Genomic DNA, 13,516 nt, shown 5'->3' with positions numbered 1-13,516 from the left:
TGTCTAGGGTCCAAAGTGTAATTAGTTTTACCTATATAAGGTGTATCAGATTATTATTATTTTTCAATCAATACAAATCAATATCAAGTTTAATAATGTGTATGTTCGACAACGCCAACGACAAGTGTCTGAGACCCACGAGTGCCTACCGGTGCATGATGTTTCTGGTACGTCTCCTGTTCCACCACCTGATACACACTTATCATCGGCCAGTGATATTTCCCCCGACCCAGTCAATGATACACCCCTACCACTACTTACTATTGGATCCTGTATATTCATGACATTGTATATACCAAACTTACATCAAACCTGCCCTTAGATGGTCATACTTACATCTGTCTAACTCTTTCCTTGTCTTTACTATGATCTTCTCGGCTTTAACGGTTTCACTTGAGATGCGTGCTTTAATTTATTAGGTACATAAATCATTCAACTATACATCACTTGCATCATAAACACTGTCATAACATACTTCCGTTCATCTTTTCTAGTATCTAACGATTTTGCTAAATGGTTGTATATTCAAAGTTCAACTGTATATGCTTCATTAATCTTTGATCATCAAATTTCACATGAATTTCAATTTTATAAAATGGAAGTGTTGCAAGGTTTATATAAAATAAACCTCTCAGACTAATAGCAAATGGAGATTAACGCAAGTATACATTTCTCAATCCATTGTCATCTTTTACAAGTAATAAAACGGTAAAGATACTAAGTATCGATCCATAGGGAAAAAAGAGTGAAAGTCTTGATTTTAAGTACAGTAAGAGAGATGAGTCCAGATGGTGATTTTGAAGAAATGATTTTTGGTTTTTTTAAAAACTATTGAATTAAACAATCAATTAAAGGAAGCAAGGGTGTAGGGATCCGTTAAGTTTTCAAAGCAAATAAAGCAGATAGAACTTTGAGACCAACAACTCATTTTATCTAACCATCAGCTTTCGTAAGGTACTCTTCCGAGGTTGAGAAAGGCACGCATCCAAGGACTAACTCTAGTGTTTCCAAAATAAAGTGAAGTCCTGGCAATGACATGATCTATCCCTTGTATAAGTTGTACGGAATAAAAACAAGTCTTCTTGATTCTAAGTAACTCTCTCGATTATACCTCCATATCATCCAAGTTGATGTGTTCAAGATGGCTTATTTAAGTCCATCACACTTTAACATTTTAACAATGATCAACTTGTCAATAGATGTGATTTTTAACAATATAACCTTGAATGAATGGTTGGAAAGATTTGTTACCAAATAACAAACTCCTACCATCAAAATAGGCTTTTTATGTCTTAATTTCACCCCACATCCAAGCTAAGGTGGTTAGCTTATCATTCCTTGGGTTCCTTGCATTTTAAAGATGTAAAGGAACATTTATAATAACTATGAAATAAAAGTTACGAGAAATGGAAATCAACAAGGAAGTAACGTGAAATACGAGAAAGTAAAATGAATAATTTGCAATGACTAATAATTAAAACGTAAATGGAATTTTACGTTAAAAAATTTAAGCTACACGGGAGAAGTAAAGAAGCAAGGAGAAGTGACAAAAATAAAGCTTGACGTTAATGTAAAGACGTAAATAAAATTTGCAATTAATTTAGATGGCAAAGATTTACTTGAAGATTAAAGCATTAATAAAACCAAAGGGATGAAAGGTTTTTGGAAAAGTTTCATCTTTGCACTAAGAGGTAGGGAGAGATGAGATGGGAGGAAGCGTTTAGGATGAAATTTAAAGGATGGAAATGTAAGGGATGATCTAACTATTACAACAAAAGGCCCTATTTATAGTGTTTTTGGGGGAGACCACATGATGAGGATAAGTCCATCTAGCTTTTATCCAATGGTCCATGTGTCCCCATATTGCACATAGTTGGAAGGCTTCTTGAAAGCTCCATATCTTTACTTGTCTTCATCCAAAGTCAAAAGACATACATCCCTCCATGCTATAGCATCCCACATCATCTTCACAATAACCCTACAAATCACAAGACTAGCCATAATCCAACATCAAAAGGCAAGTGAATTGGTCATTAGTTAAATTAAGCTCTATAAAAGTAAAAATATAAAATTTACATAAAAAGTACTCAATTTAAAGACTTTTGATAATATAAAGTAACGAAAAATAAGCTAAAAGTGGTGTAATGCGTCAATTAAGTTGCCGCTTGTCAAGAAGATACACTCACATGGTAACGAGGCCCTTAAAGTCCTATGCTCTTCTTTCAACTTTGGCCATGGCATAATCACGTCTCACTCTATGTATCTATACTTGGAGGAGGAACCTGCATGGCATGTGGTGTTGGAGATTTTAGTGTCATCAAGCCATTTAGTATCGGGATTAATGTGAGACAAGCTGAAATTAGACTTAGGTATAATTCGAGCCCGGAGGTGCGGAGTGCACGTTGGGATAAGTTAAGTTGATTTCAGGAACACGGGGGTCTGGGGTCAATGCCCCTGGTGGGGTTCCAAGGGGCAGAGCTCCTGGCGGTGATCCCACTGGCCGGTCAGCGGGCGGGGTCAGGGGGGCCGCCCTTGCGGGGTGTGGGGCAGCGCCAATCCATATGTAAGAAACGCATTCGGTGGTTGTTTTCCAGCCAAACACCCGAACAGTCGCGTCTGTTGGGAACAGACACGACTTCCCGCCAAAATTAACCGACTTAACCGTCGGTGGCTATATAAGGCTTCATTCGATGATTGTAGATCATCTTCTTCGTGCATACTGATATTCTGCCCGATTTTTGTCCCCGGTTTTTGTCTCTAAAGCAACATAAACAAGCAAGGTATTTTGTGTTTGTGATCTTGGATTTTGACTGCAATCCAGATTTGTTGTTCTTGGATTATCCCAATTTTGGTTTCGTGATACCTAGGCAATAGGGTTGAAATCACAAATTTTGGGAAGTGTTTTATATGTGATCCTTGAATTATCCAAATAATTTTGATATTTGTTTCCAAAATCTAACATGTGGTTCCTATAACATTAAAAATAACATTACTTTCAATTCTCATCTCAATTTCTATTACAAGATTATAAACTTAACCACTTAAGTCAAACATAAAGATTACTCGATACATATTCCTAATCCAAGCTTAATCTTCAAATTTCTCAAAATATTTAACTTGCAAGATGAAATGAACTCATAATCATCTTCCATAGACGATTCATGCTAATACCAATATTTCAACAAAGTGATCGTTCTACTTGATTTGTACATGCAAGCTTTAAATCCATGCTCAATATGATTATTCTATACCATCATTAACATTACCACAAAAGGTTGCTTGAATCCTTCAAAACCTCACTTGGATTTTAGCTAACGATTCTGATTTTTCATTTTCCAGAAATTTGACTACACTAGGTTGACTATCTGGTTTCTTCAAATTTCTTAACATACAAATGAGATTTCAACTTCCAACAATATCTGTCACTGATATGTTGCATGCATAGGTCAATCTCATCTTTAAGGAACTAGTTATCCTTTGACTTTCAACAATCTTTCTGTCAACTTCTTACTTCATGATAAAACTCGCATAAACAAACTCATGCAAGCTGAAATCAACACTTAAATGATACCTCAACACAACTACTAACATGCCTACAAGATTTGCTTGAGATCTAACTAAATCCTAACTTGATTTAGCTTAAATCCAGCAAAATTCTTGCAAATTTTGAATTTAATGCTAAACTCATTTGATCAAACCATAGCAATCTAATTTGGTACATACTAACAAGAGATTTTTCATCAAATGTAACATGCATTTGAAGATTAAATCCACCAATTAACTGACTTAACATTTTATACCAAAAACTCTACTAATGTGGGTCCACTCTTTAGAATCATGTTCAACCCGTATGCAACCAAGTGCCCAAATTTCCATCAAGTACAAGAGCTACCACATCTCTGTCAGGACCATCATTATTTTAAAGAAGTACTAAAGAGAAACATAAATCTTATCTTAAGTCTTCAAAATTCCTCATCTTTTATTAATAAAAATGTCCTCCTTATCTTCTTCTCTTTGCAGCCAACATCAAAAGCACCCAACTCTCCCTTATCCTTGGAAAAATATCACTATATGCTCCTCAACTAATATTCATGGTCTACTGCTTGAAGAAGTATCATTTCTTCGAAGGCCCTTTGTTGTATTAGGAGATTCAACAGTTACCAAACGGGTAGGTAGTCATTTTGATACCAAAACAGTTACCAAATAACTACCATCAGGTAAGATTAAAATACAGTTGCTTCAGATAATATCAGAAGGTATATATGTATGTATGTGTCTTTATATGTCTTTCTATCATATGTATGTATCACTAGGCCACTTGTGGTTAGCAGCTATCAAGAACTCAGGTTTGACTCCCATCCAGTGCTGTCAACTCCTTGGGGACATGTGTGGGGGCTAGAAGGTCTTAGTGTAGCTGGGCCAATACTAGCTTGGATTGGAGGCCTATGTGATTTGACCCCGATACCACATCTATAGATAAGTCTTTCTATATATATGTATGCATGCCTATGCATATTTGCATGTCTCTCTCTCTCTATATATATATATATATATACATGTGTGTGTATGTATGTGTATCCAGCAGCAAAATCGCTTAGTTTTGTCCTAGTAGTTTGATAGCATATAAATCGATTTGAGCATAGGTAAGATAATGCGGAAAGAGGAAAGAAAGAATTATGGCAAACCACACCTGATTGATATATATATATATATATATATAGTTTAAAAATGCCGAACGCATATATATATATATATATATATATATATATATAGTTCAAAAATGCCGAATGCATGCTTCCTGAAATGCATCATACCTGATACACACGTATTCTTATACTTCCTGGTAAATAAGTTAAAATTATCCATTTATTATTTGATATATGCACATGAGTTTTACATATATGCATGTATAAAATGTTCATGTAACAGTTGCAATCCTTCCCTACTGATTGCTTTAGCAAATGCTCGAACTCGTCTTTTAAAGTTTAAGCACCTACCAGGAATATCCCGACATTGGGTCAAACCAGTACTGTTTATGCCATTGATCTTCTTGGTTTTGGTGCTTCTGATAAGCCCGTTGGTTTTGAATATACCATGGAAGCATGGGCACAGGTATACTTTTGATTGATTCAAGTTACGTTATTGTGCTATGCATTTCCACCTGCCTTCAAATTTACAAATCTAATGATAACAGTTGATATTGGATTTTGTGGAAGAAATTGTCCAAAAGCCTACAGTGCTGATAGGGAACTCAGTTGGAAGTCTTGCATGTGTTATTGCTGCTGCAGGTTGGTCTTATGCACTTATTTACATTTACACGGGGCCTATATTCAGCTATAGTACTCCATCTGTTTCAAAACAGAATTTTGCATCTTTTACTCCATATTTCAAATGTAGTTCTTCCCAATATTTTTAAAGATACACTTAGAACAGAAGTTTAAGATCGTCAAATTGGTTTCAGGCGTAGGTTAAAGGTTTTCTCTTCAAAAAAGCCTGGGTTTGAATCCTGCTCTTGGAAAAATTCTCGATTTTTAGGTTAAAATATTGGGTTTCTATTAGAAATTTCTTTTTACAGCCTAGGACTCAAACCAATGATCCTTCTTGACAAACACAAGCAACAGGCCAACTAATCTATTATGATTTTGTGAAATATTTCTATAATTTTCATCCGTATGAAAAAATTTCTGGGTTTGCATCTATTTTTTCTTTCATTGTTGCTGTTTTCATGTTTTCTGTTTCTGGGGGTGAAACTGTTAATAACATATCTTTCCACTTTAATGTGATTTTGACAACTAGATGCTCGGCAGTCACTGGTTGAAGGGCTTGTTTTGTTGAACTGCGCTGGTGGCATGAACAATAAGGCAATAGTTGATGATTGGCGAATTAAGCTTTTATATCCTTTGTTATTGTTGATTGATTTCTTGTTGAAGCAAAAAGTAATCGCATCATTCATCTTTGAACGGGCCAGGCAAAGGTTCTCTATTTTTGCTTCACACATATATTAGGGATAGGGATTTGGAATCGTCCTCCTTTTAACTTGTATTATTGTGCAGAGAGAATCTTAGAAACATATTATTATCAGTTTATGGAAACAAGGACTCCGTGGATGAAGATCTCGTACAGGTATTATTCATTTATTGCTTGTTTGGACAACTAGAGTGCATGAGAATACAAACTCGATGTGACATCTGTTTTCTTGGTATGAATTTTTGTTCCCTTGAATGGAAGAAAGCAAAGTCTTGGTGATAGCTAAGATTAGAAATCCACTTGTTTCCTATACGCTGTACATATATCCATATATGTGTGTGGGGTCAGATAAAGGGGAAAACCACAAAAAAAATGTTACAAAGGAAAGCGTTTTTTGGTATCTTTTTCCTAGCTGTCAGTATTAATTCCATATCAATCAAGATAGGAAAGTATTGATTGTCTAGGCTGTGTTTCCTAATTCTGTGATTGATAGCTGTAACTTTCATATATATATTTCATAGCTTTTAATACAGAAATGAATTACATCCTTGAATCATATTCTCCATATTTCACTACTGTGATTATATCGTATCAGAGAAGGAATAGTTCATGGCTCTTCTCTTCTTCATGCTACACTTTATTCATCTCGTGTAGTCTTTTTAAAACCTTCCAGCCTTCATGGCCAATGATGATAAACAACCAAACCCCGATTCATCCAAATCAGAAGTCAACTCTATTTCTGATCCATATTTCACTCTTTCATTCTGATCATCCCGGTTTGATTCTAGTTTCCAAAGCCTTGAATGGTGATAATTACATGGCTTGGAAAAGGGCTATGACCTTAGCCCTTGAATTCAAAGAACAAGCTAGGACTTGTTGATGGTTTTATTGAAGCTCCGGTCAAGGAAGTGGATCCGAAGGCCTATGCAACATGGTGAAGATGCAGTGACATGGTCCATTCTTGGATCTTTAACACTGTAAGTCAAGAAATTGCTAATAACATCATTTACTATTCTACAGCTTCTGAAGTTTGGGAAGATCTCGCTGAGAGGTTTTCACAAGGTAATGCACCTCGGGTTATTGAGATTCAAAGCGATATTGTGTCATTACACTAAGAGCAGATGTCAATCTCAGCCTACTATACTAAGTTGAAAGGTTTATGGGATGAACTAGCCTTTTATTCTACTATGGTACCAGATCAACAGCAGCTGATGCAGTTCTTAATGGGTTTGAACGAGACGTTCAATGCAATTAGAGAGCAGATGCTGTTGATGAGTCCTTTGCCTACTGTGTGGAAGGCATATGGCACCATCTCTCAAGAGGAAAAGCAACGTTCTATCATTGTTCATAACCCAGCGAGATTGGAGGAGCTTCATTCATGGCCGTACAACATACTTTCAGCAGAACAAATTCGAGAGGTGTTAGGTCATATTAGAGTGAATGTACTTAAGTGTAATTGGTAGAATGTAGAGGGCACTCCTATGTAACTAGTATCTCTATATATAGAGACCCATCGTAATTAGGTTACATATCAAATCAATACACAAACAAATCACCGCTCGAACATCTCTTCAAACGATCTCCAATTACTCCTTCCTTCGGGTCTTCGGTTGTCAATGCTTTCCTCACCTTCGACCATACAACCATCACAAAATTGACTTTCGGTCGACCCCTTGCGTTTTTCTTGGCTATAGTCCTTTCCATCATGGCTATCGTTGCCTTGACCTGTCGACCGAGCGTTTATGGATTTGCTCGTCATGTTCGCTTCATTGAAGACCACTTCCCCTTTGCTATTCCTACTGTCGCCACTTCCTCACCTACATCATCATGTCCCTACACTTGCTCGATATCACCTCACGTGGTAACCAACAACACTCCACCTACCGCTCCATCTCCTGTAATAGCTGATCCGCCCAGTTCACCACATACTTTCTTGCCGATCTCTCGGTCTCTCCTGAACCCACTACCTCTTTACACAATGATGCAAATACCAGTAGTTCATCTCCATTATCATCCACTTCCTCCTCTCCATCACCACCACCGCCTCCGCCTCCGCCTCCTCCTACTCCTAGACAACGTCATTCTAACCTCCGGCCCAACCCCAAACAACGGGTTTCCTTCAATCCCTCAGCTAATCTTACCACCTCCTAGACTACACCTATTGAACCAATCTCTTTTACCATTGCCAACAAATCTTCTGAGTGGCGTCAAGCTATAGACGAGGAGTACTCCGCTCTTGTTAAAAACGGCACGTGCTCTCTAGTTCCTCGTGCTCATGATACTAATGTTGTTAATTGTAAGTGGGTTTACAGGATAAAATGGGACAAGACAGGTGCCATCACTCGTTACAATGCTAGACTCGTCACAAAAGGTTTTCGGCAACATGGCATTGGTTTTCATGAAACCTTCAGTCCTGTTGTCAAGACCACTACCATCAGGGTTGTTTTATCGCTTGCGGTTTCTCAGAAATGGTCGCTCAGACCACTTGATGTTCAAAATGCTTTTCTTCATGGCCACCTTACTGAAATAGTCTATATAAGATTCTAGGCTTTATTGACCCACAACGATCAGATCATGTTTGTCTACTCCACAAGTCCATTTACGACCTCAAGCAGGCCCACGGGCTTGGTTTCACCGCCTTTCAAATGCTCTTCATACCCTTGGCTTTGTAGGCTCCAAGACTGGCCCTTCACTGTTTATTTCCAGTCATGCCGGCACTCTTTTATACATCTTAGTGTATGTTGACGACATCATCATCATGGGAAGCAATAATGTTGCTATCGACGCCATCGGTCAACAACTGGGATTAGCTTTTGCGATAAAGGATCTAGGCCCTCTAAACTACTTCTTGGGTATTGAGATCGTCCCTCAAGGACCAGACATCGTCCTTTCTCAAAAGAGGTACATTTTGGAGCTCTTACAACGAGTAGGCCTCTCAGGCTCTAAGCCCATGCCTTCCCCCATGACCTCGTTCTATTCGCTATTTTAGCTGACAGTCCTGCTTTTTCTGACCCAGTTATATACAGACAGGTCGTTGGTGCTCTTCAATATGTTCCTCTTTCTCAGCCAGATGTCGTTTTTGCAATTAATAAAGTGTGGTCAGTTCATGCATGCCCCTACTGAATCACATTGGTCTGCATCAAACAGATTCTACACTATCTTCGAGGCACTGTTGACTGTGGCTTACTCATTCGTCAGGCATCTACTTTATCTCTCCAAGCCTTCTCCGATGCTGATCAGTCTTTCCAAGCCTTTTCCTATGCTGATTGGGTTGGGTGTCTAGATGATCGTCAGTCCACGAAGGGATTTGCCATCTATTTGGCTTCTAACCTTGTATATTGGACCGCTCGCAAACAACACACTGTTTCTCTCGATCCTCTACTGAGTCGGAATACAAAAGCTGAACTTAACTGGCTTCAAGCTCTCCTTTGTGAGCTTGGCGTTCGTGCCCCATCAGCTCCTATCCTGTGTGGTGTGACAATCTAGGTGCAAGCTATCTATCAGCCAACCCGGTCTTTCATGCACGAACAAAGCATGTGGAAGTTGATTTTCATTTTGTCAGAGAAAAGGTTGCTCAAGGATACCTTCGTGTACAATTCATATCCACAAGAGAGCAGATTGCTGATATTTTCACGAAGCCGTTGCCTACTCCTAGATTTCTATTCTTACGATCCAAGCTACACAGTCATTACCTGTTCTTAGCTTGTGGGGGTGTATTAGATTGAATGTACTTAAGTGTAATTAGTATAATGTAGAGGGCATCCCTATGTAATTAGTATCTCTATATATAGAGACTGATTGTAATTAGGTTACATATCAAATCAATGCACAAAACCCTTGTGGTTTATCTGGTCACAGCAAGAACGTCACCGGTCACAACAAGAACGACATAATGGATCAGAGAGAGGGCAACCAATTTGTACCCATTGCAATGAGAAAACGCATTGGGTGAACCTGCTCGAAATTGATTGGTTACCCTTGGTCACCCAAAGGCAAAACAACACTTACAAAGGCAGTGACAAGGGAATGGATCCAATTCAAACAATACTAAAAATTTCAGAGTTGCTGCTAATTCGGTGGAGTTTTAGATGGTGAGAGTGGACCTAACGTTACTATGACAGAGGCTCAATTTAGTAAATTCATGGCTACTGTTGAAAAGGCTAACCGGAATCGAGCTTCTACTGCTAAGGCCAATATGGTAACAAAACCGGCTCAACCAGGTTTGTTTCGTATTAATTTCGCAATTGGTGATCATTGATAGTGGTGCAACAGACCGCATTACTTCATCTCAATTGTTAAATAAATCGAAACATGGTGCATCCATTTTATTACTTAACGGGGAGTAGATCAAGATCGATGCAAAGGGGTCCTCACCATTGAATATGGCCTATCATCTTCATGATGTCTTATATGTGCCTCATTTTAAAGTTGATTTGATGTTTGTTAGCCGTTTGACAAGGGACTTAAATTGCTCAATAGCATTCTTTCCTTATTGGTGTATTTTGCAGGATCTGGTTACAAGGAAGACGATTGGTTTGGGTAAAGAACGAAATGGATTATATTATTTGGTGGCTTTAGCGTCAAGTAAACCTACCCTACCATTACCTAGACCACATCAACTTCACCAATCCGCATGTAACCTTGCTCTTACCACATGTAACCTAGCCATTTCATCTGCCGATTTGTGGCATTATAGATTGGATCATGTTTCCCCTCCTTGTTTACATTTTATTTCTCAAAGTTTCTTAAAATTTTCAATTGAATCGAATAAAGTGTCATGTGTGTCCTTTGGTGAAACAAAGTCGTCTTCCCTTTGGTACTAGTACCATTTCATCAACTTAACCGTTTGAACTTATTCGTTGTAATATATGGGGTCACTATCGACACCCTTCTCTTGACGGTGCACATTACTTTCTTACTATTGTAGATGATGTTTCCGTTTTACTTGGATTTTTCTAATGCGGCATAAAGATGAAACACAACAACTCATCAAGCAATTCTTCACTTACGTTCTCACACAATTTGACTCTGACATCAAAACCTTTAGAAGTTCATCTCACTACGTTCTTATTTTCAAGATAATGGAGTTATCTTTCAAACCTCATGCGTTTACACTCCCCAACAAAACAGAGTTGTTGAATGCAAACACCGTTACATTATCCAAGATGCATGTGCTTTAAAATTCCAAGTTCATCTACCTCCTACCTTTTGGGGAGAATGTTGCTTTGACTGCGGTGCATATCATTAACCGTTTGCCAACACCTGTTCTCCATAGAACTCCATTTGAACTCTTATACTCTAAACCTCTTAAATTTTCTCATCTTCGAGTCTTTGGATGCTTAGCAATGCTACTAATGTACATCCCTCACACAAGTTCGATCATCGTGTCATTCCTTCCATCTTCCTTGGCTATCCTATTGGTCAGAAAGCTTTTAAATTGTTTAAGCTGTCAACAAAAAAGATTTTCACCAGTCGAGATGTAAAAAAATTTGAACATGCTTTTCCTTATGCTGTTGTCAAAAACCCGATTCTGATTTATCTTTTAATCACCTAACCCATAATCCAAACCTCAATCCCTTACCTCATCCGCCTGTTGACTTTACCCCAGAATCTGACCATTTTTTCCTGTCGTCTTTGAACTCAGACTAATCAACCACCATCACTCATCCCCAACCAGCCGTTCCCATCGATTCCTCTTCACCTACTCCACAACCAACTGTTCAAACCTACTCCCGTCGCCCGCAAGCATCCCCAAGCTTGCTGCTCCTACTTCTGTCCCTTTTACCCATTTTGTTCCCATCCTCCCTACTAAGGCAGCGGAGACATCTTCATCACCTGGTTTGTCTGAGTCGGTTCAATCCCCACCAATTACACCTTCCTTCGACCACCTCCCTGAACCAGATCTAGCCCTCAACCCGCAACCAGTTATCCGTCGCAGCCATCGTGTTTCTCGACCACCGACAAAACTGCAGGATTACGACTGCAACTAAATGCAGTTTTACTCACTCAATCGTCTTCTATCTCGCCGGGTCCGAACAAAGGTACACGCTATCCTCTCAGTGACTATGTCTCTTACCATCGTTATGATCCAAATTATTGGTCTTTCGCGGCTCAATTAAATGTTATTAATGAACCAAAATCATATTCTGAGGCTGTTGCCATCCCAGAATGGAGAGAGGCTATGAAGTCTGAATTGGATGCTCTATAGGCTAATGGTACTTGGTCTCTTACCACTCTTCCTATAGGAAAAGTCCCATCGGTTTCGTTGGGTGTATAAAGTGAAATTGAAGTCCGATGGTTTGATTGAGAGGTATAAATCTCGGTTGGTGGCCAAAGATTTTACTCAACTGGAGGATCTAGATTATGCAGACACTTTTTCTCCTACTGCTCGTATAATCAGAGTCAGTTGTGTGATTGCTCTAGCTGCAGGGTTGGCCATTGTTTCAGTTGGATGTCAACAACGCGTTTCTTCATGGTGATCTCCATGATAAGTTTTATATGTCTCCGCCGCTAGGGCTTCAGAGACAGGGGGAGGATCATTTGGTTTGTCATTTGCACAAATCCCTCTATGGTCTAAAGCAAGCTTCCGCCAATGGTTTTTCAAATTCTCGGACTGCATTCGTTCAGCGGGTTTTGAGCAGTCCAAGGCAGATTACTCTCTCTTCGTTCGCAGAAAAGGGAAGTCTTATATCATATTATTGATATGTGTTGATGACATCTTGGTAATGATTCGGTGGGTATGTTGATGCTAAGAAGTTTTTGCATACTAAATTTAGCCTCAAGGATCTTGGCAACCTGAGATACTTCTTTGGCATTGAGATTTCTGCATCAAAAGGAGGCACATTTATTTCTCAATGTAAGTATGTTTTGGAGATTATTAAGGATGCAGGATTGTTAGGGGCTGCCCAGCTGATAAGATAATGGAACGTAATCTATGATTGTCGGATAAAACAGAATTGCTCAAGGATCTAGGGAAGTATAGACGCTTGGTTGGTGGTTAATATATCTCATTGTGTCAAGGCCTGATATTACTTATTCAGTACATGTATCGAGTAGATTTATGCATCAACCTAGAAAGGCACTGTTAGACTAAGTCAACTAGTCTAGTTTATATTATTAATATTGTCTAGGGTCCAAAGTGTAATTAGTTTTACCTATATAAGGTGTATCAGATTATTATTATTTTTCAATCAATACAATCAATATCAAGTTTTATATGGTATCAGAGCCTAACCCTAACCCTAACCCTAACCCTAAAATCGATCCTTCTACCTAACCCTAAAATCGGCGCCCTTCAACCCTAATCTGCCGGCGCTGTCCCTTCAACCCTAATCTGCCGGCGCTGTTCCTTCAACCCTAATCTGCCGGTGCTGTTCCTTCAACCACTCATCTGCCGGCCGGCGCCCTTTAACCCTAACCCTACAATCGGCACTCTTCAATTCATCAACAATCTGCCGACGCTAAAGACACATCAACTCAGAATTCATGGCAGCTATAATCACCTTTTCACATCAGGAGAAAACCATTCACAATTCACACAAATTCTCCT

General features: G+C 38.8%; 1 protein-coding gene across 1 annotated transcript in view; it reads left to right on the top strand.

The window, feature by feature from the left end:
* The window catches only part of LOC112502841 (pheophytinase, chloroplastic), a 35,095-nt gene that overhangs the window by 14,975 nt on the left and 6,604 nt on the right, over positions 1 to 13,516 (top strand). The window contains exons 2-5 of the mRNA XM_025106841.1: positions 5,001 to 5,112; positions 5,195 to 5,288; positions 5,797 to 5,974; positions 6,054 to 6,123. Of these exons, the coding sequence (XP_024962609.1) occupies positions 5,001 to 5,112; positions 5,195 to 5,288; positions 5,797 to 5,974; positions 6,054 to 6,123 (454 nt within the window). The remainder of the gene's footprint in view (positions 1 to 5,000; positions 5,113 to 5,194; positions 5,289 to 5,796; positions 5,975 to 6,053; positions 6,124 to 13,516) is intronic.

Source organism: Cynara cardunculus, unplaced genomic scaffold (genome assembly GCF_001531365.2).
Source record: "Cynara cardunculus var. scolymus isolate 2C unplaced genomic scaffold, CcrdV1 Un_Scaffold_2052, whole genome shotgun sequence".
Lineage (NCBI taxonomy): Eukaryota > Viridiplantae > Streptophyta > Magnoliopsida > Asterales > Asteraceae > Cynara > Cynara cardunculus.
This window is presented reverse-complemented; position numbering and strand designations above follow the sequence as displayed.